This window comes from Lagopus leucura, unplaced genomic scaffold (genome assembly GCF_019238085.1).
Source record: "Lagopus leucura isolate 7727_CA_CO unplaced genomic scaffold, USGS_WTPT01 Super-Scaffold_54, whole genome shotgun sequence".
Classification (NCBI taxonomy): Eukaryota; Metazoa; Chordata; class Aves; order Galliformes; family Phasianidae; genus Lagopus; species Lagopus leucura.
Window position 1 is genome coordinate 1 of NW_024962251.1, and position 26,714 is coordinate 26,714.

Consider the following 26,714-nt stretch of genomic DNA (forward strand, 5'->3'; position numbering starts at 1 on the left):
AAGCGGTGGAAGGCCACAAAGTCCCCTTCGTGGCACCTCCGGCATTTGTGTGCATGCCTCTCCAGGAAGGCAGCACACTGACAGTGAATGTTGATCTTCTGCCTCGTGGGCCACAGCTTGTAAGTTGCCTCCCACAGCAGAGGGGTGCAAAAGGCCAGGATTTTAGACTCCTGCTGCATGGTCTCCCTGCTCACAGAGGGCCTCTTCATCCCTGCAAGGCAATGAGTCCTGGCCTCAGACAAAGCTGGGGCCAGACCTCCAGGCCGCCCCAGCTGGGGCAAAGGCCACACTTTGCTGCGTGCTGCTGTCTAAGCCCAGCCTACGCTCTGCCTGCAAGCACGGTGGCAGAGGCTCTTCCAGCAGCCACTAAGAATTTCCCTCTGCACAAAGCCAGGTGAGCAGGGCCCTGTGGAGCCACACTGCTCCTGGATCCACGCTGCACCACCGCTTCTTGCCTGCCCAGAGGTGGGCAGCCTCTTTGTAGCACCTCACTTGCCTTCTGGCTTCTCGATGTCCAGTTGCTTCAGGATGTTGTCCTCCACCAGCTTGTCCAGCAGTGAATTAATCCCGTGCCTTTTGCTACTGGGAATAATGTGAACCAGCTGCTGGGTGGTAAACACCGGCCCTATGATGGCTGCAAACTTCAGAACCATCTGCTTCTCCAGATTGATCCGATCCAGCTCAGCCAGCGCAATCTCTGCCAAGAAGAAGCAACACGTCTTCGTCTTGCCTGTCCCTGAGCCTGAGGTTGGAGAAGCTGGACGGTTTCTCCAGAGGAAACGGGGAAGGCTTTGGCCTCCTCTCCCCAGGATGGAACCCGCTGGGCAACCAGAGCCCAGGATCGGTATCTTCAAGATGGCTCTGCTCCTCTCACACTCACAGGCCACAGGAGCCAGGGAAAGCAGAGACACTCAGACAAATGTTCCCGACCAACGATGGGGAAGGCACAACCAGCAGGTATGTGTGTCCCACTGTGCGACCTACTAGATCTGCACTGGGTTCGTGCCCAGCAGTGCACACAGAGAGCACAGAACATTCTCACCAGCCCAGAGCTGGACTCGGAGTTCCCCCACCCACGGTGTGCAGCGCACAGTCGGCTCAGAGCTGGTCTACTGCCCACAGAGGAAAACCACAGCCCGCAAAAGCGCAGGACTCTTCCTGCTTGGGCTGGAGTCACCTTCCTGGCAGAGCCCCGAGGCTGAGAGAGCAGCTCTGCAGCACACAGGTGCCCAGCCTCTCTTATCTGCACCCCAGGAAAGGAAGCTGGGGCACAGCCACAAACCGCTCAGCTCCTCACCTTTCAAGGCCACCGGCAGCATGGGGTTCTCCAGGCTCACGTCTGGTCTGATGGTACAGATCCTTTCGCTGTCATTCCTGGTACCCAAGCTCGAGGCAGCGGTGACAGCAGGTGACGCCTTGGCTGCAGAAGATGGGAAGAACAGGGGGAGCATGAGTAAGATCCGACAAGTCGTACCTGTTCATAGTCAGGCACACTGCCTGGCGTGCACTGAGCAGGGCCAGCAAACAAGGCAAGCCGGTCGATTCCCAATGCAAGCTTTCATTTGCATTGCCCACCCAGCTCTCTTCTGTCTTCACACCAGCTTCAGACCAAATGCCATTCAGTCAAAACTTCTGGGCTCCTCAGATGGAGAATGAACGTTGCACGACAGAATGTGGTGGTGATGCTGCCTTCAACAGCACTACCTCCAGAGCCAGGGAAGTTGCCACTGGTGCTCCAGAAGGCAAAGCCCGTGCAGGCTGCCCCTAAGCAATGATGCTCTGCTTGGCATTGCTCTTGCAGTGGCATTCCCACCGTGCTCTTCAGTTCCCAAGGCCCTTGTGAGGACTTGAGGTTTTGGAGCAGTTTCCCGCTCCCCCAGGTGGGCTTTGCTCTCACAGGAGCTGAGCTGGTGTTTTGCCAAGGGAGCAGCAAGGTGCGCAGCAGCCCACACCTCTGCCGTGGCAAGTTCTGCCCTGCTGCAGGGTCAGCCTCCGCCCACAGTCACTGGGGAGACACAGGGCACGGCTGTGTGGGAGAGGATGCGCCACAGCAAACAGCTGATCGGCAACAAGGGTGCTTACCAATCAGGCTCTGCCAGTTGTCCTGTCCTTCGTCCGGCCTCCCAGTGTGCAACAAGAGCATGTTGTTGCATCGCAGGTAGCGCAGCAGTTCCTCACAGTAATATGGGATGCCAGAGCTTCTCTGGATCAGGAACCTGGGCAGGAGCACAACCCACAGCAAGGAAGTAAGGTGCAGCACAGTTCGGATGGGCGGTGAGTCGTTCAGACCTCGCAGGCTGACCAGCCTCTTCAACATGGCTAAACCTGGCTTCTGGAAGGCGCTTGGGTGTCTGGGGCCCCCCCAAACTACAGCATTCCCAGGAATCCATCAGGAAAGGCTGATGGACAATGCCCAAAGCACAGAACAGCAAGCCACGGCAACAGCAAAGGGCTGACACCATCCAGACTCTGCTGCCTCGTGGCAGTTGCCCATTCTTAGCTCCCACCTGCTATGGCCAGGCTTGAGGAGAGACCCATACCCATCAACCCCCTTTTGGCAGGGCGCTTCCCAGCCATGGTCAGCGTAAGTGCAACCCCTCCAGAAGAGCTCCCCAGGCTTGGGCTTACCGTGCTAGCTCCCTGGGGATGCTGCTCACTCCAAGGTCCTGGCAGGCTTTCTGCACTACAGCTGAAGCTTTCAGCCCTTCCAGACGAACACAAGTGATCGTCTCAGATGTCTTGCAGTCTGCGGCAGCTTTGAAAATGCTCTCTGTTCTGTCATGGCCCGGAACTAAGCTCATGACCGTAAAGACCGTGACACTTTGAAGCAGGGGCCACATGATAGACCAGGACCTAGTGTCGAGGAAGTGGGCGTTGTCGATGAAAAATATGCCGTATTTCCCCCCAAGCACCTGAAAAAAAGGTGGTTCTGAGTGGAATCTGGTGGATTCTTGAGTGTCTTCCAGGGAGGACACACAACCTTTCTCGCTCTCGAGACAAGGGGATATTAAGCAGTCTCTCCCCAGCCACCTCCTTCTCCAGGAGTTTACCAACTTTGTTTCTGCGAGACTGCAAAGTCTCCTCTAACATCAGTTGCCCGGCAGAAGGAGAGAACTTGGGCAAAGTTCCTGGAGGGCCATGACCCAGGTGCATCGTCCTGCCGCCCTCTCTGGCAGCTCCAGCGCGGAGCCAACAGCTGGCACAGTTGTTTGCCTGCTGTGAGGCAGAAGGAAGGAGACGTGCTCACCTTCTGTAGCACTTGTGTACAAGTCAGGTGGAACGCGCTGGCCCTTTCAGCGGAACACATCTTGGAAACCTCGTCCGTGATGGGAAACTGTCCAGGAAAGACAGAGAAGAACATTGCTGCAGATCTGGGCACACCTATCTCCCAGAGCAAGACTGCAGAGCAAAATGCCTCTGCTTTTTCGTGTGGCCAGCACCAGCCCCTTTTCAGTGCCTTTTCCAGGGTGCTGAACAAGACACGGGGCACGTGCACAGCACAGGAGCGCCCCATGCACAGGGGCACAGGAATCAGACAGGTGGGGTACGGCCTTCACAAGTCCCAGCCCTGAGCTGAGCCACTCCCAGCGGAGCATCCAAGCAAGACAGCCTCTCACTCTCACCTCAACTAAGAAAACATCGTTTAGCAGGCAATAGCTGCTCTCTTCCACTGTGTCTTGGAGCACGGTCTGCAGAGTGCGCTGCCTGTCACTGGAGGTTTCATCACCCTGGAGACCCAGCGCCCTGGCCACCAGTAGACGGATGGCAGAGAAGGGCTGCTTCATGTTGTCCTCTGTCAATTCCATAGTGTTGACCCTGCGGTGCAAGAGCGGAAGGCACTGAGATCCAGAATTGCCTCCTGGTAGCTCAAGCCCGCCCAGACAGCAGTGCTCGATGGGTGAGGCGCCTGGTTCTTTCTGCAGAGGAAAGCAGGACCCTTCGGCCACCCATCTCCAAGTGCTTCCTGGAGAGGACCAAGCTTTCCACTTATAGGATGAGAAAGAGTCCTGAGGGGCGGCTGCAGGCCGATCACTGGGGGGGGTGACCACGGCCTCTAGGTCAGCCCGGGTCACACTACGCACGCCCTGCAGCGGCCCTCATTGGGCTAAGAAGGAAGGCCTCAGCAGGTGGCAGGTCTGCGTCTGCCGCTCAGCCCGCAGCAAGGCTTTTCTGCCCCAGTGCTCCTTCTGGAAAACAGGCAGAGGGCAAGCAGCGCTTCTGAGACGGGCCACCTTGCTTGCCCTCAGCTCCAGAGCTGGAGCTCTTTCCGTCCCTTTGTGCTTGGCCCAGGGACAAAGGAGAAAAGCAGTGGCTCACAAAGCCAGCTGGAACTCTCCGAGAAGGCGGGTGCTGCTCGGGAGGGTCTACAGTAGGCTTTTTTAGGAGGCTGCAGCGCAAGGGCTGGGTACAGTGGCACCCGGACTGCAGTGTTTCATAAACAGCAGGGACAGGCAGGGGAGGGGTGCCAAAGTGACAGCTCCAAAGTGCTTACTTGTACTTAGTAGCCCGGTCTAAAACGGCCAGCTCGGCAAGTAAGTGGCTCTTTCCGGAGCCTGGAATGCCCACAAATGCCAGGATCTGTGCTTCTTCCAAAAGCTCATAGGCCTCCAAGCAGCAATCAAAGGTTTCGATCTCCGCCTCACGACCTGTGCAGATCCACAAGAAAATGAGCTGCTGCAGCATGCCGAAAAGCGGGGAGCCCCTCCAGTTCTCTCCCCTATCCCGCAGCAGAGAGGGAGGGAGCGAGCAAGCGGCTGCATGGGGCTCAGCTGCATGCCAGGGCAGCACACAGCACAGCCCCTGGCACTGGGCAAAGGGAAGCAATTGGGCTTCAGATAAGTTCTCCACCTACCCAGCAAGGGACCATAGTGCGACCTCTCCCTGGCAAGGCCCATGTCATTTTGGCTAGAAGGGGGAGAAAAAAAAGTCACTTAGTTGGTCGGAAGCTATTGCACCCAGAGCCTGCTGTGGAGGGGTGGGAGAAGCCTCTCTCGAGCAGCATGTTACCCAGAGCCCATTACCCTGGCCAAAGCTCAAGGTGGCACACTAGGACAGCTTCAAGCATAAAGAAGTCCAGCAGCCACGGCAGGACAGCTGAAACTAACAGAAGTCCCTTGTTGGATGCAACAACCAAAAAAATCCAAGATGAGGAAAGAAGCCAGGCTGCACTGCTGGCTAGCTGACTGCTCTGCCAGCCTGGACAAGCAAAACAAGCCTCTTGGAAACGAGGACCTGTGTCTCTCAGTGGCTTGGGATGCCCAAGCTGCTGGCACCTTTGCCTCAAGTCTTGCAGTGCTTTCCAAGAGACGGTAGCATTCACGTTCAAAAGGCCTTCCAACAAGGAGGTCAAAGACAGGAAGGAGGAAGACAGGAGGAGGCAGAGCATGTCAGCAGCCCATCTTTCCCCAGTGGAATACGACTGACCCACAGCTTCCTGCTGGGAAGCAGCTGGGGAAAAAAACCCACCCCATGCAGCAGAATGACCTGCTGGCTTAGTCATACAGATGGTAGAAAAAAGCACAACACAGCAAGCTCAGAGGAAAGCTGCTCTGACAAAGCCCACAAGGCTAGCCTGTGTCTCCAAAGCCAAGCCAGTCTTCCCCAACCCAGTGCTATCACTTGCACTCTCTTAGCAGCAAGAGGCACAAGGGCAGAGAGGCAGAAAGCAGACCCACACCAGGGCTTCCGATCTTCTCAGCCACAGGCAAGGGAGGTCTGTGGGAGACCAGCCTGGTCTCACTGCAGAACTCCTCTCTGCCAGCCAAGGCTGTACCCTTGAGGCCCCTCTCCCCTCACTTGCACAGCTCAGAGAACACTTACTGCTCGGTGATCCCCATGTATTGATAGATGGTGACGGGATTGGTAACACCTTTCATGTCTCTCTGTGGCAACTCTTTGAAGCAGTAGCTGGGCAGGCGAGAGGCCGCGTGGGTCTCTGCATCACAGGACACCATCCCTGGGTAGGCTATCATCATGCGGGCGGCCAAATTCACCTTAAAGCCAAGGGCTGCCAAGAGAGAAGAAACAGCATACGTCAGCGCAGTTGGGAAACCTTCAAGGCCAAGGGCAACCTCCCCTCCCGGGCACCGGACTACCCAAATGCAGGGCAAGCGGACCCGAAGGGAACCACATGTCTCTGAGCCCATCCTCCCGCCCCAAGGCCCCAGCGGGCTGCACCGTGTCCTTGCCTCAGCCCATCTGCCTTGTCCAGTCTGACGGGCTGAAGCAGACCCATGCCAGCCTCACATTCCTAAGACAAAGGAGCCCTACCTGTGTGTTCACACCTCTCAGGATGGCCAGTGAGGCCGCAGAACGCCGTCCCGCTGCTGACCCCGACAGAAACTTGCCTGGCACACAGAGAGAGTAACGTGCATTCAGCAGCAGCCCTGCTGCCGTCCTGCTCGCCCTATTCCATCCCTGCCCACCTCTCCCCTCCTTGGCACTGGGACCACAAACGCACCACATGGGTCTTGGGGACGTGGAGAGCTTGCGGAGCAACACGCCCCGGTGGCAGGGGACGTAGGTAGGGCACACGCAAGACCACTGGGCCCTTTCCCAAGGCCTGATGGCTGCAACCTGTGCCAGGCCACAGGCTCTTCTCCTTAGTGGGAAGGCTAGCAGGTACGGCCTGCACACTACCTACAATGGCAGTGACTGGAGGTCGAGGGACCGGGCCCAGGCCTTGTTCCTGGCCCCATTGCCCAGAGGAGCCTGCCTCTGGCACTGAGGAGCTGTGTGCCCTGGTGAGGGCTCGCTCCGGCACGGTGACTGGCAGGCAGCGCTTGGGGGGACTGTGCCTGGCTGCCGTGGGCTAACCTGCCACCTCTGAGACGCTGCCTCCTTCCCACCAGGGGCGAAGCAGGACGAGCCAGGGGGGCACGTCTCTTGCTCATCAGTCCCCTCGTGCCATCCCAGGCAGCACACACACCCCGTCCCATGCACTCACTGGAGTTTTCTCAGCCCCGTGGAGGCCTTGTGGAAGATCTGCATAGCACATTCCAAGGTGTGGGTGCTCTCACAGGCCAATTTTTCTCCAGGAAATCCAAACACGCAGAGAAAGGTGCAGCCCTGCAAAGAAGAGGTGCAGTGCGGCTTGTTTTACAATAGTGATGGCCAGCAGCTGATGCATTCTGCCAGAGGCATCGGGGAGACCAGCGGAGCTTCAGGTCAACCCACAGCCACAGATGCCAGCAGCACGGCAGAGCTGCTTCCCATTCCCGTGCTGCCAAACAGACAGAGGCATCCTGGGGATAGGATGGCTACCATGCACTCACTTTTTCAAACAGAAGAGTTTTGTTGATTTCACCCTTGTGAGGGCTGATGATTTCTGAAATCATACTGCTGCTATCACTGAGGCTGCTGCTGAGCTCCGCTATGCTGATCGTGTCAGGAAACTGCAGCTGGACAAAGAGGGCGGTGACCGGCCGTAGCTCAGAGCACAGCTCCAGTGGCACGTCCTGACGAAGCTGCAAGAGAAGAGCGCATCAGCTTTGCCAGCCTGCTCTCCTGGGGGCTTCTCTGGGCCCAGAGCAGACACCAAGGGACAGCGGGCGTGCTGGCAACACCAGGTGCTACTGGAGGATGGGGAAGTCTTCCCAGGTACGGAGTCCTGGCACCAAGCTGCTCTGGCAACGCTGTCCTGTGACACGTGCAGGCACGAGGGGAGACTCTTTGCCATCCTCTAGGCACCTGAGCGGGATCTTGTCCCCCTTGCTCCCTCCCCCAGGCCTGTGCAACCTCCAAAACTACAGCCATGCAGAAGACAGGGAAGTCTGCCTCCCACCATCCGTGTCTCTCAGAGGAACAGCACAAAGGGACAGCTTCCGGGCACGTCTGGCCCCAGCAACCCTGGCATCTCTTTTCCTCGGGCTCTCGGCTCAGACTGCACTTTCCTCTGGCTGCCCGTTTTCCCGAGGGCTCCACACCGTCTCCTGCCCTCCCTACACGCAGCCGCCAGCAGTAGTGGCCATACCTTGTGGAGAACTGCTGTCGGTATGTGCATCTCCAGCCTCGCTGCCACTTCAGGATCACCAGAGCTCCTAAGAACCGGCCTTTGGAGGGCTAAAGAAAGGAAACACAGGCCGTCACTGGCAGGGCAGGACTACAGGGGCTTGGGAAGCTGGACACAGCAAGGGAAAGATTCTTCTGTGCTTGCTCCTGTTCCTGACTGAAGCAGGCAGGACCCAGCTTTCCAGCCAGTCTCAGGACAAGGAACTCACCCGTCCCTTTCAAATGCCAATCCCCTCTGTACATGTTCAGCTGGCCTATAGCATCTTGGTATTCTTGGCGAGCTAAGTGCATCATTCTCACAACCTGAAGACACACAGGAGGAAAGGAATGCCACTGCCCTCCCCAGAAGCCCCAGGGCACACGGCCTGCCCCTCCACTCTCACTTCCCAGACAAGGGCAAGCCCACCTCCCTGGACTTTCAGCTGTGGCGCAAGGGAAGCAGCCTTGACTCTCTGCCTAAGCTTATGGTTAGGGCTGTGGCCACATTCAGCCTCTCAGCCGCTCCCCGCCCAGGTGCAGGTCTTCCAAAGGGCTCGAGGCCACACCATTCACCCACCTTCATGGCCCTTCTGTCAGCAATAGATTCGGCCTTGATTCGTTGCTGCCCACAGAGCTCCCAGCAGGTCTGTGACATCATGATTTCATAGTCAGCCGAAAGGCTCTGGGCCTCAATAACTTCGTCCAGGGCCTGGCTGCAGATGAAGAAGTACTGATGATCCCCACCTCTGACCGATATGAAGGAGAGAATCCCGGCCGAGATCCCTGGGGAGAGAAAGACCAGCAGTGTTAACACAGGGAGCCTTTGGAACTCGGTAGCCCCCAGCTCTGCACAGAAGCTCAGCTGATGCCCAACCTGGAGACAGGCACCAGGGAGGGGAAGGGCCTTGGGCATCCTTTTCGGGGCCATACCCACACAGCTCCCAGAAACGGGCGTCTACAAAGGGGCAAACAAAGCCAACACTGACAGTGCATTGGCACTGCCGGGCGGCCTACAGCACAAGCCCAGCAGAGCAGCAGCTTTGAGCAGCGTCTGCTCTGTTTACGCGAAGGCGGGTTGCAAGTGTCTGCCTAGCAAGACAAGAGCCTTCCAGAGAGTGAGGGGAAGAGAAAGGAAGAAAAGCAAACAGGGAGACCCAGAAAGAGGAGGATAGAAGAGGTCCTGTGGATGTCTCAAGTCAAGTCCCTGCCCACAGTCTGCTGCCCAGGCATGCTGTCTGTGGTGTGAGGAGAGCCTGCAAAAGCCCGGCTCAAAGCCATTAGGCAAAGCGGCTCCCCTTTGCTGGCCATGAAAAGCAGCAACCCTTGGCTGTTCAGCTCCTGGAACTTGAGGAAGCGTCCCAGAGGTGACACATCCCTTATCCAAAGGGCAAGCGGGACAAAAGGGCCCGTCTGGGGACCGGGTCTGGGATCTACGTCCCAGTGTGGTCAGAAGTTGGGGCCCCCAGGGACAGCGCAAGCTGTGCTCTGGTACCCTCACTGGGAGCAAGGGGCCTGTGCTACAGCTGATGTGGGGCAGGCAGGGAAGGAGCCCTTGCCTCCCCTGCCCTCACTACCTCCTGCTCGCCCCCTGCAAATGCTGGCAGGGGAGGCTATCCATCGGCTCTAGAGAGTACCGGGGCTGACCCATCCATACCTATCTTCAGGTGGAGCTTGAGACCCATGTGCGTGTCATGAGTGCCGTACTTCTTCTGGATTTTCCAGGAGCACTGCAGCGCCACGTTGATGGCCATAGGCATCTGAGGCGGTGCTGCTCTCCAAAGCACCAGCACAGCATCCCCTGTGGAAAGGGAAGGGAAGGTGAAGGCTCTCCCAAGGGCTGACTCTCCCCGACTTGCACCCAGCCGCAGGGACAGCAGCAAGCAGCTGGCCGGCGTGCCGAGGAAGATGGGACTGTGGGAGGCCATCATCCTGAAGGACCTCCGGGCAGCCTGGCCTCAGCGACCCCTCCCATCCGCCGGGCCAGCCACAGCGACCACCAGGGCAGCAGAGCAAGAGGGTGGGTGGTGGGGGGCGGCAGTGAGGCTGACACCTCCCACCGCCAGTGCCCCTCGGCACTCAAAGACAGGGCTCCCTCCCCCCCACCGCTTCTCCCACGCCTCAGCGCTCCTGTAGAAGCCCTGCTCAAAGCTGGAGACAAAGCAGTTCCCCTTTGCTCTCCGCAAAAAGCAGGGTGGAATCCAGGAGGCTCCCACGGAAGACGCTGCGCATCAGCAGAGCGCTGACACTGCCTCCTCCTAAGGACCCACCTGCAAACTTCAGGATGTCTCCTCCAAAAGCCAGCACCACTGCAGACAAAGAGAAGGAAAAGCAGAGTTACGGGGATGCCTTCTTCCAGGAGCCACGGGAAGAGCCACTGTGCCCGGAGAGGACCACCGTGGCGGTGCATGGCTCCAGAAAGCCCTGCTCCCAGGGCCGCTGCGGCCACAGCCCTGGAAGCTGCACAGTCAGCAGGGAGGCAGCGCCTCGAGATACGGTGCACAGCATGGTGAGAGCAGGAGGGCACCTCTGGAGAGAGTCTGCGCACCGCTCCACTCAAGCAGAGCCACCTCTTGCCCAGGGCCACATCCCCAGGCCTTGTGAGGACCTCTGGGTGGGCAGATCGGCCGGCCTTCCTGGGCAACCTGTGCCGCAGCTCAGTCAGCCTCACCGCAGAGGCCTTCCTGCCCAGCAGAGCCTCCCGCCTTTCAGTTTGTGCCCACCACCTCTTGTCCTGGTGCCAAGCCACATCAAAGACAGCGTGGCTCCGGCTCCTTGCCCCTTCAGGGAGGCAGGGGCGGGCGGCCCAGCACAGCTCTCTCCACAGTGAGCCAGCCTCGGGGCTCGATGCCCGACAGCCCAGCAGCACGGCTCTTACCCTCCAGAATGTCCCCCATGTAGGCGTTGAGGACATGAGCCAGCTCCTCAGCTCCTCTCTCTGGTCCATTCTGCTGGACACACTTCTCTGCCAAGGCAGTGAAACCTGCCGGAAGGACACTCACAGATCAGGAGACGTCTGCGTTGCACCTGTAGCTCACCCCTTCCCCAGCCCCGGCTGAGCGCTCGTCACAACCATGGCTGACGGCGCAGGAGAAGCCGCCCGCTCTTTGGGCAGCACGGCAGCAGGCCTGCGCAGTGGCAAGATGGCCACCCTGCCTCGGGGCAGGCCTCGCGAAGGCCTGGAGTGTCCCCAGGGCTCGTGTCTGTGGGTGCTCCGCCATGCCCAGCCCACCTGAGACATCCGCCAGCAGCAGGACTCCCTCAAGCGATTTGGGGTTCAGCTCTTAGCAGTAAAGGAAATCCAGCCCTGCTTTCCACAGACGTTCTTTCTGGGTTCAGCAGGAGACGTTCACTGTTGTACCCGCATTTGTCATCAAAAAGAAAGCTAAGAACTGAAAAATAGTATTCCAAGAGTCTGCTGTTAGTTAAGTATTTTTTGGCTTTCTGTGCTTACAAACTGCATCTTAACATACATCGTCATTAGAAATTCTCACTATGAAAAGCTATTAGGGTTGTCATGCAGGCTAATAATTGCAGTATGATAATTAACCTGTTTATTACAGTGCTTCTATGCATATACATACAACCAATAATGGCACAGAAGTCTGGGAACTGTAGGTGGTTTCCAGTGCAGGTGGACATAAGAAAAGCCAGTACCTGGAGCAGGAGGTGTACGCAAAATAACTTCTTTGCTCCACGAGCTACACATGGACCCTTTGTATCCTCGAACTCTAAAGGCGTAGCTACTGTCTTCATCAAGATCAGGTATGACTTTGCTCTTGCTGCAAACTTCAACCTCCTGCCACATCACACTCTCCTCTTCTCTACTAAGCTTGCGATACTGAAGAGCGTACATATCAGCAGAGTCTGTCTTCTTGGAGGACTCCCAGCTGATCACAGCTTTGTTATACATTATGCATTGCTCCTCATTGATTTCTGGTACTTCCAGACCTGGAAGGCCACAGATTGAGGAGAAAAAATCCAGAAGTTTAGATATTTAGATATACATTGTTTTAAAGTGACTGCTTCAGAAATTTGTCATGGAACACAGAGTGTTAACACTATATTTTTACGTATAAACACATATACAAATATCAACAGTTGGAATTAGACAGAACACAGAGATATTCTGAAAATATTTTCAGGAACCAGGCTTGAATGCTGCTATCACATTTCGCACTGCAAAACAAGGTGTTCAAGTAGTTGTAGGGTTTGTTGGTCACTTGTCCTTCCTGCAACTCAGCACTCCTACTTTTGTATCTAACTTGGAGTATAAATCAAGAGAACATTTGCAGAAGAGAGCAACGAATCTGAACAGGTGCAGAAGCGTCCCACTTTTCACATTTTTACATTGGTTCATTTTCTGAAGTAGCAACTGTGGAACAGCAATAAAGCAAGGTTTTATGTTCAAAGAAAAACTTGAAGTAGTTAAGCATGAGTATTTTGCATGCAAGTATCATCCTTGTTTTGTTAGCTGAATGGCATTACACTTGTGAGAAAGAATTGCCCCGCTGAAGAATGGAAGACTTGAGGGTTCAGGTCCTGAAACGCTGCTGTGCTTTGCTATGATTTCTCAGAGGTGAGAGGGTCTAATGCTTTCTATTTTTTGGATCTACCAGCATGCAGAACTCTATGTGTGTGCAGAATTGGGCAGCCTGTGTAGCACTGCTCCTGTCTTTCCTAGGGTTCTTGTACCATTTATCACAGAAACGTTTTAGGCAGCGTAATTTAGGCTCCTTCTTACTGTTCCCCACGCACGTTGAGCAACAAGGATGCATTTCCTTGGCCTCTCTCAAGGGGTATTTTTTACTTGATCTCATGACTCTGTGCTCTGCAGCTGCCTATATGGGCAATCTTCAAAAAATAAGAATCCCTCCTGTCCCTTCTGCCATGATGAGATGTTTTCTAATAGCTTGGATTCTCATGACAACTCTCTCCCTATTTGTTTTGTTTCTTTATGCTTGTCTCCTCTAGTGTCACGTTTATAAGCGAAGTTCTGCTCCACTTTTTCTAAGTGTTTATAAAGGTTATCTCTGGATACAAGTCTATGACAGGGGAGCAGGTCCCGGGAAAAAGAAAAAAAAAAAAAAAGAAAGCGTACGAACGGTTTGCCACGGGACCCAGCCGGCTCCGGGCCACGTGCGCTCCGGGAGAGGCGGAAGGCAGAGAGCCAGCCGATAGCTTTAACAAAGAGGAAACACAACGGCAGCGATCTGAGGAGGAACGGTAATTTACTAAATTAACCAAATCAAAACGAGGGAGAGAAGAGTATGCAAAGTACAAGTCAAACCACGACAGTGCGGAGGAAGCACGGGCTTTTCTCCGCGGCCGAGCCGGGGCTAGAGGGGGAGGCAGACGCTCCGGGTCTTATCCGAAGCTCCTCCCCACTTTCTTTTCCCGCCAGGTCCTCCGCGGATGCCATCGCCCCTCCCCCCCCATCAGGATACTCAAAGTGCCCAAAAAAGGCAATAAACGGGACCAGAACATTAACTCTTTAACTCCCCTTGGGCCACATGATGTTCTGATGTGGGAGACTGACAACAAAAAATCACAAAACCACAACAACAAGCTCCTATTTGCCACCCAGATTACCTCTCCAGAGAGGTGTGCTGTCTTCCAGGAGCCTGTGTTATAGACATTAGGAAGGCTTGTCCACAGCTCATCAAACTGGAAAATTACTATCCTTTCATCGTCATTCAGGATGGGTCCTAGGATGCTGTGATGGAGGAACTGAGGAATGCTAAAAGGGACTTTGCATCCCTTGGAAAGATGTTGAAGTGATCAGGGGTGCAAGCAGTATTCTCCTCTGTCCTCCCAGCGCATAGCTGGGACCTGGAAAGAAGGAGGAAAACGTGACAAGTAAATGACCAGCTGAGGGGTAATGTCTGGATCAAGGCTTTGGGAATTCCGGTCTTAAGCAGGCCTTTGAGATATCGGGTGTGTGGGCTTATGATGGACTCCAACTGAGCAAGTGGGGCCCATGTGTTCAGGGGAGCAAACTGTCTGGATTGATTACCAGGGCTTAAAACTAGTTTTGATGGGCAGAGGGGAGTAGGATGTGACAGAGAAGGGCTAGGGGATGTTGTCACTGTTAGAGATAGCAGAGAAAAACCTCTGAGTTCTCCCATAGGATCATGCGAGGGCTCCTCAGGGAAGGTAATATTGCCAGTACTCCATCCAAAATCTTGCATCCTGCACCTGCTGCTTCCCTAAAGTGCCTGTATACCAATATGGAAAATAAACTGGAAGAGTTGGAGATCTATGTACAGTCACAGGGCGATGATCTCATTGCAGTCACAGAGACATAGTGGGACAGCTTGCATGACTGGTATGCTGTCATGGAAGGCCATGTTTGGGGACATAGGCTGGGGAAGCAAGGTGGAGGAGTTGCTCTTTATGTGCGAGAGCAACTAGAATGTATCTGGCTCCACCTGGGGAAGGGTGAAGAATACGTGGAGAGCTTGTGGGTGAGAATGAAGGGACAGGCTGGTATGGGTGACACGGTTGTGGGGGGTGTAGTACAGGTCAGCAGATCAGGAAGATGGAAGTTGATGAGGCCTCTACAAGCAGCTGGAAGTAACCTCTCAACTGTGGGCACTGGTTCTTGTGGGGAACTTTAATCGTCCAGGCATCTGTTGGGGAAGCAACATGGCCAGGCACATGCAGTCTAGGTAGTTTCTACAGTGTGTTGAAGATAATTTTCTGACACAGGTGGTAGAGGAGCCAACAAGGTGGGTGATACTTCTGGACCTTGTTCTTACCAACAGGAATGGACTTGTTAGGGATGTGAAGGATGGGGGTAGCTTGGGATGGTTGAGTTCCAGATCTTGAGTGGAAGAAGTAAGGCAAAAAGCAGGATTGTTACTCTGGACTTTTGGAGAGACAACTTGGACCTTTTTTGGGACCTACTTGGAGGTATCTCATGGGCTACAGTGCTAGAAGGTAAGGGAGCCTGTGAGAACTGGGCAACATTTAAACAGCACTTCTTCCAACCTCAGCATGAATGCAGTAGGAAATCTTGGAAAGGAAGTAGGAGATCTGTGTGGATAAGCTCATGGATAAGATCAAAGGGAAGAAGAAGCTCTATGAAATGTGGAAAAGGGCCTGTGCTCCTGGGAGGAGTTTAGGAATGTTGTTGTGATCAATCAAGCTTGTACCCTTCTGGCATTACTGTCTGGGTAGATGGGGAGAGAGCAGTGGAAGTCATCTATCTTGACTTCAGCAGGGCTTTCAAAACAGTCTCCCATGAGACATCCTGGTAGTGAAACTGATAAAGTATGGGATAGATGAGTGGATGGTGAGGTGGGTTGAGAGCTGGCTGGCTGAGCTCAGAGAGTGGTGATCAGCAGCGCAGAGTCTGGTTAGAGACCTGTGACTAGAGTGTTCCCCATGTGTTGGTGCTGGATCTGGTTTTGTTCAGTATCTTCATCAACAACCTTGATGAGGGGATATGTCCATGCTCAGGAGGTATGCTGATATACAAAACTGGGAGGAGTCGCTGACACACCTGAAGTCTGTGCTGCCATTCAGCACGTCCTGGACAGGCTGGAGAGATGCAAGCTTTGCTCCTGGGAAAGAATAACTGCATGTATCAGTGCGAACTGGAGGAGAAAGGAGCTCTATAGAGAGGGACCTGAGTGTCCTGGTGGACAACAGGTTGGCAATGAGCCTTTAGTGTGCAATGGTGGCCAAGAAGGCCAATGGGATCCTGGGGTACATTAAAATGAGCATGGCCAGTGGGTCAAAGGTGGTGATCCTTCCCTTCTACTCTGCCCCGGTGAGGCCTCACCTGGAATTCTGTGTCCAGTTCTGGACTCCCTGGAGAATGTCCGCCGGAGGACCACGAAGGTGATAAAGGGCCTGGAGCAACCTCTCTTGTGAGGAAAGGCTAAGTGACCAGAGTCCTTCAGCCTTGAGAAAAGAAGGCTGAGAGGGGATCTTATTAATATTTACAAACATCTTAAGTGTGGAAGTCAAAGGAATGAGGCCAGACTCTTTTCTGTGATGTGTGGTGATAGGACAAGGGGAAACAGTTACAAACTGTAGCATAGGAAGTTCTGCACAAATATGCATAAAAACTTCTTCACAGTAAGTATTGCGGAGCACTGGAACAGGCTGCCCAGAGAGGTTGTGGAGTCTCCTATGGAGATGTTCAAGATCTGCCTGCATGCCTACCTGTGCAATCTCATCCAGGAGCCTGCTTTGGCAGGGGGGTTGAACTAGATGATCTCCAGATGTCCCTTCCAGCCCCTACAATTCTGATTCTTCATAGTGAGGGTGATGGAGCACGGGAACAGGTTGCCCAGGGAGGCTGTGGATTCTGCTTCTCTGGAGATACTCAAGACCCACCCAGTTGCCTACCTGTGCAGCCTGCTGTAGGGAGCCTGCTTTACAGGAAGGTTGGACTCAATGATCTCTAGAGGTCCTTTCCAACCGCTACAGTTCTGTGATTCTGTGATTGATTCTCTGATTCTGTGACTCTCACACTGACGTGTGTGGAATGCACCAAATGTTTGTTTACAAGAGATTGTAGACACAGTGGCTCAAAGATATCTACTATGAGTAAGACTCTTCCGGTCAGTTTGTACCACCATTGGAGTTGAAAATATGAAAGAGATTGAAGCAAATTGGGCCTCCAACCTGTGTATTTCCTTATCCAATTGGCATATCCAGCTAATTGACTGGATCTGATATCCATTAATCCTTATTACACACCCCTCATAGCCATCGTCTCCTCGAAATCTTAACACAGTTCAGGGTGCAGTCAGTCCTATCCTGAGAAATTTTCAATAGACACTTTCGCAAGATTCTTCAGGTTTGTCATTTGTCCTTGTGAAAAGGCCCTGCATATTGGGAAAACAGCATGAGTTTACACATCCAAAGGTGAGAAGACTTGCCTTTTAGGATGTGCTGTAGATCAGTAGGAATGTAAGATCATTAAATAAAAGAAGTAAGACCCCATCAGATTTCATTTCTCTCAGCTCTTGATTACACACTATTTGCACCTTACTTCTTCACTGAACTTGAATCTTAAGATTTTATAGCACTGCCAGGCCACTTTGACTTACTACTGTCCATACACATTCCTTCTGACTGAAGTAGTCATGAATTTCTGACTTATTAAAAGTTGATTTTTCTTTAAGTATTAGATGTTGTCTCCTCTTCACTCTATATATCATCTTGTTGCTTTCAGAAAAACTCGTTTAATTACAAATACCACAGCAATCACACCCCTGGAAACCTTTCTTTCTCCAGAGATGAAAATGATGTTGATGGTTGTGGTGATAGTATTAATAATAAAAATCTACTTTATTATAAAAGAGTAATGGAGAGAGTGGAGCAGACTAGAATAGTAATTAATGTCTGTAAAATAATTATTCTTTACAACAAAATACATGACAAACTGGTAGCAGACTTGAAAATCCCAATTGTTAGAATTCAAATGACTGGAAGTAAGTGGTCTAAATACCCTCCTGCACATAGCTGATGCTTTTATTCATGTGGCCATCCTTCCTGTAACAGCCTTACCTTTAACTTCCAGGACAATCCAGTAAACTGTGCATGTTACTTGGGAGTAACATGAACCATTCCTGCTTCTCTGTGCAACATGAAAGCAAAAGCATACAAAGTCATTTCCAGTGAAGGTAAGTCAAGCAGCAATGGTGATGATGAGGCCCTGGTATGATACATCTTATTGCATGCTGTAAGGCTACAGGGAGAACACTGAGGAGCATCTCCCACACTGAAGTCAAAAGTGAAGCTCTCTGCAAGCCTTATTAGGAACAGAGGTCATGTTTATTTAGCCAGTGTAAATTCTCTTCACCAGTTAAACCATTGCAAGATTATCAGAGGTAAGTGACAGATGCTGGTAATGGATTGAGATAGTGCTTAAATTTGGACATACAAGACATCACAGTATCACTTTAGACAGAACTGTGAGAAAGAACAGAATTTCATTTTTTTCTGTACTTTGAAAGAGAACTGCGAAATCTAGAAAGGATACCATTGTCTGAACTGCAGGTCTGTCAGGCAGCGAGCACAGAGTCATCAACAAAATAAGGCCATGTTCACTTACATAACAGTGTGCTATGCACACACCATTCTGTATCTGCAAATCCTCATTCACTCAGCACAGCGAGGTTGTATTCCGTGATGTTGTGCTCCTCCCTACCCCGACCTCCTCCTTTGGCCTGGCTGTTAGGCCCAAGGCTTTCCTCAGGACTAGTCTGACTAAATACTGCAGTTAAGCCAATCATTTGCTACAGAGTCTAGCTTTGAGCAGGTAAAATTGTGGTGGGCAAGGGAGCTGGAGTGAAGAAAAGCGACCAAAAAAACTCTTTTCTAGACTTTTTTGGAGCCAGCAACAGTACTGTGCCTGGGCTAGCAGCTGGCAGCTTATGGACGGGCTCCTGGCTCACCAGGGGCAGAGCTGACACTCCCTGCTCTTTATCTCTGTAGACTGACCTTGACCCATTTGTTGTGTGGATAAAAGAGACCAGGGTGGGCAGTACGCAACATAACACAGAAGGTGTGGAAAGCTGCTCTGACCATCTGGGGTGGAGGTAGTCAGTGTGTGAGGTCCACTAGCACTGCACTGCCCATTCATTAAGGCAGCAGTGGGAGCAGAGGCTGTGTCTTGTGTCAGCACGGGTGAGTGCTTCTGTCTTTTTCTCAGGTGACTGGCTCTCCTGTTGACAGGCCCTGACACCACCTCTTCAGTCATGGTCCTCACCAGGAAACATGCTTCCCATGCAAAGACTGTGGCAACCCAGACAGAGGGTCTGCTTAATAATGTTCAGATCTCTGGCTGCCGGGAGTGCCTCAGCCTGCTGCTGCCGGGGGAGGATGGGAAGGATGCTACTTGTGTGCGGTGTGAGCAGCTGGATGAGCTGCTCAACCTGGTGGTGGAGCTTAGGGAGGAGGTAGGTAGACTGCGGACCATCAGAGAGTGCAAGCAAGAGATTGACTGGTGGAGAAAGGTGCAGAGATTGCACTTCCCAGACTGAGGGAATAATGGACCCTCTCTCTCATTGTAGTCAAACAGGGAGAGACAGCTTGAGAGAAGATGAGGAATGGCAGCTGGTCTCATCCCGGCGTCGCAGGCAACCCCCAAGTTCTCAACCTACCTCGGTTCCCCTGATCCCTCTCTGTAATAGGTATGAAACCCTGAAACCAGAGGGAGTGGTGACTGATGATAATGTGGGAGCACTGCTGCCAAGGCCTAAGGTGAGGCGGTCAGCTCCACGTTTAAAGACTGCCTCCTCCAAGAAAGAAAGGAGGGTGATAGTTGTAGGTGACTCTCTTCTGAGAGGAACAGAGGGTCCAATATGTCGGCCTGACCCTACCCGTAGGGAGGTGTGCTGCCTTCCTGCAGCCCAGGTCAGGGATATTTCTAGAAAACTCCCCAGCCTTATCTGCCCCTCTGATTATTACCCTCTATTGATAGTTCAGGCTGGCAGTGATGAGATCCCTGTTAGAAGCCTGAGGATTATAAAAAATGATTTTAGGAGACTGGGGAAGTTAGTTGATGGAGCGGGCATACAAGTAGTGTTTGCCAGTATCCTTGGTGGCAGGGATGAGCGCTGAGATGACCAGGAAAAGCCATCTTATAAATGCATGGCTGAGAGGCTGGTGCAAGCGCAAAAATTTTGGATTCTTTGATCATGGGGCGGTCTACTCGGCACCTGGCCTAAGGTCTGCTGATGGGAATTGCCTGTCTCCAAAAGGGAGACAGATACTTGCCCAGGAGCTGGCGGGACTTGTAGAGAGAGCTTTAAACTAGATAGGAAGGGGGAAGGGGATAAAGCCAGGCCTGCTAGAGAGCAGCCTGGGGAAGTGGTATTGGGATTAGGTGAGAGGCGAGGGGCTCAGCTGAGGTGAGTCTACACTAATGCACGCAGCATGGGCAACAAACAAGAAGAGTTGGAAGCCATTGTGCAGCAGGCAAACTATGACCTAGTTGCCATAATGGAAACGTGGTGGGATTGCTCCCACGATTGGAGCGCTGCAATGGATGGCTACAAACTCTTCAGGAAGGATAGGCAAGGAAGGCGGGGTGGCGGTGTGGTTCTCTACGTTAGGGAATGCTTTTATGCTACTGAGATTAGCTGGGGACGATAACGTTGAATCCATATGGGTAAAGATCAGAGGAAGGGCTGACAAGACAGGCACATTAGTGGGCGTCTGTTATAGACCTCCAAATCAGGATGAAGAGATAGACGAGGTATTCTATAAGCAGCTGGCACAAGCTGCACAGTCGCCTGCCCTTGTCCTCATGGGGGACTTTAACTTCTCTGACATAGCTGGGAGTACAGCACAGCACAGAGGAAGCAGTCTAGGAGGTTTCTGGAATGCGTAGAGGACAACTTCCTGATACAGCTGGTCAGAGAGCCCACGAGAGGAACTGCCCCACTAGACCTGCTGTTCACAAACAGGGAAGGTCTGGTGGGAGATGTGGAGGTTGGAGGCTGTCTTGGACAGAGTGATCATGAAATGATAGACTTCGTGATTCATGGTGGAGCCTGGAGGGGGAATAGTAATACTGCTACCTTGGACTTCAGGAGGGCGGACTTTGAATTGTTCAAGGGACTAATAGGGGGAGTCCCCTGGCATTCAGTCTTAGTGAGTAAAGGGGTCCAAGAGAGCTGGTTGCTCTTGAAGAAGGAAGTCTTAAGGGCGCAGGAGCAGGCAGTCCCCCTGAGCTGCAAAATGAGCCGGCGGGGAAGAAGACCGGTGTGGATGAATAGGGAGCTATTCTTGAGGCTCTGGGAGAAAAAGAGAATCTACTACCTGTAGAAAGAGGGACAGGCCACTCAGAATGAATACAAGGAAGTCGTTAGGATGTGTAGAGGTGAAATCAGAAAGGCAAAAGCCTTTCTTTCTTCAGCTTGAATTTAACCTAGTCGCTGGGGTGAAAAGGAGTAAGAAACTCTTTTATAAATACATTAACAGTAAGAGGAGGACAAAGGAGAATATCCACTCTTTGCTGGATGAGGCTGGGAATGCGACCACTGAGGATAAGGAAAAGGCAGAGGTTCTGAATGCCTTCTTTACGTCTGTCTTTAAAAGTCAGACCAGTTATCCTCAGGATACTCCTCTCTCTGACCTGGTAATCTCGGCTGGGGAGCACACTAACCCCCCTGTGATTCTGAAAGAAACAGTCAGAGACCTACTGCTCCAACTGGACTGTCACAAGTCGATGGGGCCAGATGAGATCCACCCGAGAGTGCTGAGGGAACTGGTGGAGGTGATAGCCGAGCCGCTTTCCATCATCTGTCAGCACTCCTTGTTGACTGGTGAGGTCCCAGAAGACTGGAGGCTTGCCAATGTGACTCCCATTGACAAGAAAGGTCGTAAGGAGGATCCGGGGAACTACAGGCCTGTCAGCCTGACCTCGGTGCCAGGGAAGGTTATGGAGCAGATTGTCTTGAGGGAGATCATGCGGCATGTGCAGGGTGACCGGGGGATCAGGCCTAGCCAGCATGGGTTCGTGAAGGGCAGGTCCTGTTTGACCAACCTGATCTCCTTCTATGATCTAGTGACCCATCTGGTGGATGAGGGAAAGGCTGTTGATGTGGTCTACCTAGACTTCAGCAAAGCCTTTGACACTGTCTCCCACAGCATTCTCCTGCAGAAGCTGGCAGCCAGAGGCTTGGATGGGTACACTCTTGGCTGGGTAAGGAGCTGGCTGGAGGGCCGGGCACAGAGAGTGGTGGTGAATGGAGTCAAATCCAGCTGGCGACCGGTCGTGAGTGGTGTTCCCCAGGGGTCGGTGCTGGGGCCTGTCCTCTTCAATATCTTTATTGATGACCTCGATGAAGGCATCGAGCGCACCCTCAGTAAATTCGCAGATGACACCAAATTGGCTGGAAGTGTGGATCTGCCTGGGGGTAGCGAGGCCCTACAGAGGGATCTGGACAGGCTGGAGAGCTGGGCTGGAGCCAATGGGATGAGTTTCAACAAGGCCAAATGCCGGGTCCTGCACTTCGGCCACAACAACCCCAGGCGACGCTACAGGCTTGGGGCGGTGTGGCTGGAGGACTGCGTAGAGGAAATGGACCTGGGGGTATTGATTGATGCTCGGCTGAACATGAGCCCACAGTGTGCCCAGGTGGCCAAGAAGGCCAATGGCATCCTGGCATGCATCAGAAACAGTGGTGCAAACAGGAGCAGAGAGGTGATTGTTCCCCTATATTCAGCACTAGTGAGGCCGCACCTCGAGTACTGTGTCCAGTTTTGGGCCCCTCACTGCAAGAAAGATATTGAGGCCCTGGAACGTGTTCAAAGGAGGGCAACAAAGCTGGTGAGGGGTCTGGAACACAGGCCATATGAGAAGAGGCTGAAGGAGCTGGGAATGTTCAGCCTGGAGAAAAGGAGGCTCAGGGGAGACCTTATTGCTCTCTATAACTTCCTGAAGGGAGGTTGTAGTGAGCTGGGGGTCGGCCTCTTCTCTCGTGTCATTAGTGATAGGACCAGGGGGAATGGTTTCAAGCTACGGCAGGGGAGATTCAGGCTGGACATGAGGAAGTATTACTTTTCAGAAAGGGTGGTCAGGCACTGGAATGGATGCCCAGGGAGGTGGTGGAATCACCGAGCCTGGGGGTGTTCAAGGAAAGGCTGGATGTTGTGTTGAGGGACATGGTTTAGTAGGAGCTATTGGGAATAGGTGAACGGTTGGACTGGGTGATCTTTTAGGTCTTTTCCAACCTTGGTGATTCTATGACTCTATGATTTAATGCAACAAACAGTGAGCATCTCAAGAGTTCCTTGAGCTCAAATTCTCATAACAAAACTGCATGTGGCTTCCCAGATTCCTACTAAATATTCTAAAGTTTAACTGACCATAGTCTCAGGGTGGATTATTGAAAACAATTGATTGGAGAATTCCCCTCTTAGAAGAAAAACACTGAAGAAACCTCCAGGGTGGAACATGATGAATATGTGTGGAGTCTGTGCCATCATGTTTCCTGAAGAAACATAGGACCTGCAATACTTAGAATGTTAGTAGCACCAGGTGAGCTTGGTGTGCTGACTTTTGGAGATGCAGCATGGAGAGTAGAGTGAGTTGTAAAACTCTGTGGTTAGTCTCTGTGATATGATTGCAGGAATGGGAACTGGGTGGTACTATGGAACTGATGAATTGCATTGTAGTCATCAGCAACTTTTCAATTTTCTGTCGCACCAACTAGAACAAAGATAGGTGTGATTAGAATCATTCAAGATCCACCTGAAAATAAAAAAAGTATAAAAATGGCTTAAAAGAGGAGGAATTTTGGGAAATTTCTATTGCAGACAAGCTGGGAGGACACTGCTTGATTCTGAGACCAGTCAGCAAGCTAAGCCACTCTTCCCGCACCCCCGGAGAGATCCTGCTGGGTCAGACTGACGTGTTAGGAGGTTATAGTGAGTGATCCCTGTGGGAAGCTTAGAAATCTCTATTGAGTTATTCCATGACTCATAGATTGGCTTGGGTTGGAAGGGACCTCTAGGATCGTCCAGTTGCAAATCCCCTGCCACAGGCAGGGCTGCTAGCTGCTAGATCAAGATCTAGATCAGTCTGCCCAGGAACCCATCCAACCTGGTCTTAAACACATCCAGGGACAGGGCATCCACAGCCCCTCTTGGGCAACCTGTTCCAGCAACCTCACCATCTGCTCAGTAACAAACTTTCCCCTGCATCAGCTGTATTATTCACATTGTTGGCACACACATACTCTGCAGATAGTACATATATGCACCAGCAATTCAAAATAATGTATAATCTCATGCTCCAATAAAGAGTAACAGATTTAATAAGCCATTTTAAGAGTTCTCATTGGTGTGGCCGAACCCCTTAAGGACAGTAGTACAAGTCCATCTGAATACAGCTAGATGAAGGTGCTCTGCATTATGGGTTAACCCATGGATGTCAGAGTGCTCAATGGGAGCAGTCAAATTCTGTAAGGTTGGATGTACAAGTCCATTTGAACACGGCCAGGTCTGTAGCACCAAAGTGAGTATAAACCTTTTAATGCAGCACATGCTCAGCATCGTGGACAAATAGCTCACAAAATCACCATTCCCTCCAGAACTCATGTGTGTGTTAATTATCAGAACATAATCAAAGTTACAAAACCAGACCCCTCCTCAAACACGAATGCTGTCATCCATCAGTGTGTCTGAAGAGGTCTGCCTCCTCTGATAGGAGTGTTAATCCCAGTCCTTCGGTATGACCACCTCGTCTAACTTCTTGTCGATTGGTCTAGCACTGGAGCAGGTAGATCTGAGCTTGCTGGGACTCTGTTGCTAAGTTGAGAGCAAAAGAATGTGCTCCCTGTCCTCACTACACTACTCGCCACTTCTTTGTGAAAATTTCAACTTACTAACAAAGGAAAAAAAAAAAAAAGAAAAGAAAAAAAGAGCATCAGAAAGAAACCAGGCAAGGCAGCTACTCTATCACTAGTTTGATTTGTTTTATTTTTTTTGGTCCTTATGACTGGGGGTACTGAATCCAAACCTCGAAAGCATGTTCTGATCTTCATAGAAATCCAGATAAGCCTAAAGACTGAGGGAACTGTCAGAAGAGCTGCATGTAAGACACAAGTACATGTTGCATTATAGTGTAAAGTAGATAGTAATACAAAAGAAGAGGGAGTTTACATCACCTTCACTGCCCAGGGAATGATGTCACAGGACACCCAAAGGTTGAGGGCCTGAAGCACAAGCATAAATATGAAAGCACAATATTTTCCATCATTCCTCATGCGTTAGTTATGGCTAGGATGACCAACAAGGAACTCATTATCTGAGTTGAATATATAAAATGATAAAAAACATACTGGGGGGTGGGAGTAACAGCCAGTTGCTGGAGGTGGTGTAGTCAGAAACATCTCCCACCAGCTCTGTGGTTGAAAAATCACAACAGGAACTACACTGTTATTCTCTGTAACAAATATGACTTAGCAGCCTTGACCTAACACAGATCCCTTTTTTGCTTATTCATATCACAGTGCTGACAGCGTAGTCATTAAATGACACAGACATTCCAGAGAAATGAGCATGCATGTGTCAAAAAGGAAGCGATGACTGCGACAGCCTGAAGTTCTCTCTCCTAAAATTTCCTTGAGAACATGAACTCAGCCAGTGCATGGTCACTGCAGGTGAGGCTGCCTCTGATTTTAACAGCTTTTATGATCTCTTGCATGTTGGTGTGCACCATGTCCAGCAATACTGCACCTCTGATGGGTCTGTCCAGTATCTGAACCAGAAAGTTGTCAGTGGACTCCAGGAATCTCCTGGACTTCTTTGGAACCTTATCTCGTTTTCCCAGTAGATATCTTTGTGGTCGAAATCCTCCATCAGAATGAGAATGAGCCTATGAGTGTGATGCCTCTTGCAGCTGAATCAAGAAGGCCTTGTCAACAGGTTCCCCTTGATCAGGTAGCCTGTAGTAGACCCTGGCTAGCAAATACCCTTTATTGGTCCAGTTCCTGATTTTAACCCACAAGCTATCAACTGATTCATGTTTCTCAGGGGCAGCTGTGCACAGTCTATCCACTTCTTAACATAGAAGGCTGCTCCCCCACCTCTCCTACCTCACCTGTCTCTTCTAAAAAGCTCACTGCCCTCAATCATGGTATTCCACTTAAGTCATCCCACCATGTTTCTGTGATAGCATTAAGTTCAGTTTTCAAATTGCACCATGGTTTCCAATTCCTCCTGCTCATTTCCCATGCTGCATGCATGCATACAGAGGGACTTAAGTTGGAATTTTGGTCAAATTGCCTTCTTGAAGGAGCCTTCCCTCTGGGAAAAATCTGAGTCTTTCTCCTGCTGTTTCCTAAAGTGATTGTGTTCCCTGACTCTTCTCTGTTCATCAGCAGTACATACCCTTCCCCCACCAAATCTAGCTTAAAGCCCTGGTAATGAGCCACACCATCTTGCTGCTCAATACATTCATCATATGCAGCAGGTTGAGGGCCCCTACTAGCACCTTGTCTGTCTAACTTAGATATGCTATCCCACACTTTGTCGTGGGCAGGCTTGCTACCACCCCTTCAAACCTAATTTAAAGTCCTGTCAATGAAACCAGACAGCTCCTTGGCCAGAATTCTTTTCCCCATATGACTTTGGTGGACCCCATCATCAGCCATAAGGTAAGGTCCCCCATGGCTAAAGAAGCCAAAATTCCTGTGGTGCCACTGGCCTCTCAGCAACATATTTAGCAGATGGGTTTGCGTGGTCCTCTCAGTATCCCTACTGCCATTGAAGAGATAGACAAAAATACCATCTGTACTCCCACTAAGTTATAACATAAATTACATTATAAATAGATACATAAATATATCAACTAAATTACAGTTACAGTGAAATTCTCTTCTTAAGAAGGATTGATGGACACCCGTGCTATGATTCACACAACACTTTTTCATCTGAGATAGGCATCATGTGTCACTTAGAGAAGCTGCGAATGCCTCGTCCTTGGAAATGTTCAAGGTCATGTTGAATGGGCTTAAGAGCAATTTAGTGTAGAGGAAGGTGATACTGCCCATAGCAGAGGAGTTGATGGGGTCTTTAAAGTCTCTTGCAACCCAAGCCATTCTATGATTCTGTGATTCCGTCATTTAAATCAGCTGGCCATATAGTCTTCCTATGTTATTCCGTATACAAAGAAACCGTGTGGAAGAAGTCACAGTGGGTTACCAACCCCAGAAATACCCATGCTGTGGGATGTACATTTTTATCAGCAC

General features: G+C 51.6%; 1 protein-coding gene across 1 annotated transcript; it reads right to left on the reverse strand.

The window, feature by feature from the left end:
* Nucleotides 1–8: 8 nt before the first annotated feature.
* On the reverse strand, nucleotides 9–11,270 carry ADCY10 (adenylate cyclase 10; the record flags this gene model as incomplete). The annotated part of the gene is given in 20 exon segments (XM_042874338.1): nucleotides 9–211; nucleotides 446–697; nucleotides 1,298–1,420; nucleotides 2,083–2,216; nucleotides 2,629–2,912; nucleotides 3,248–3,334; nucleotides 3,624–3,816; nucleotides 4,493–4,646; nucleotides 4,853–4,905; nucleotides 5,821–6,007; nucleotides 6,271–6,347; nucleotides 6,947–7,068; nucleotides 7,275–7,466; nucleotides 7,973–8,061; nucleotides 8,220–8,313; nucleotides 8,567–8,772; nucleotides 9,644–9,787; nucleotides 10,257–10,295; nucleotides 10,865–10,969; nucleotides 11,219–11,270. Coding segments are annotated over 20 exon segments (2,790 nt in total), but the record flags the coding sequence as incomplete, so codon positions are not given.
* Nucleotides 11,271–26,714: the final 15,444 nt, after the last annotated feature.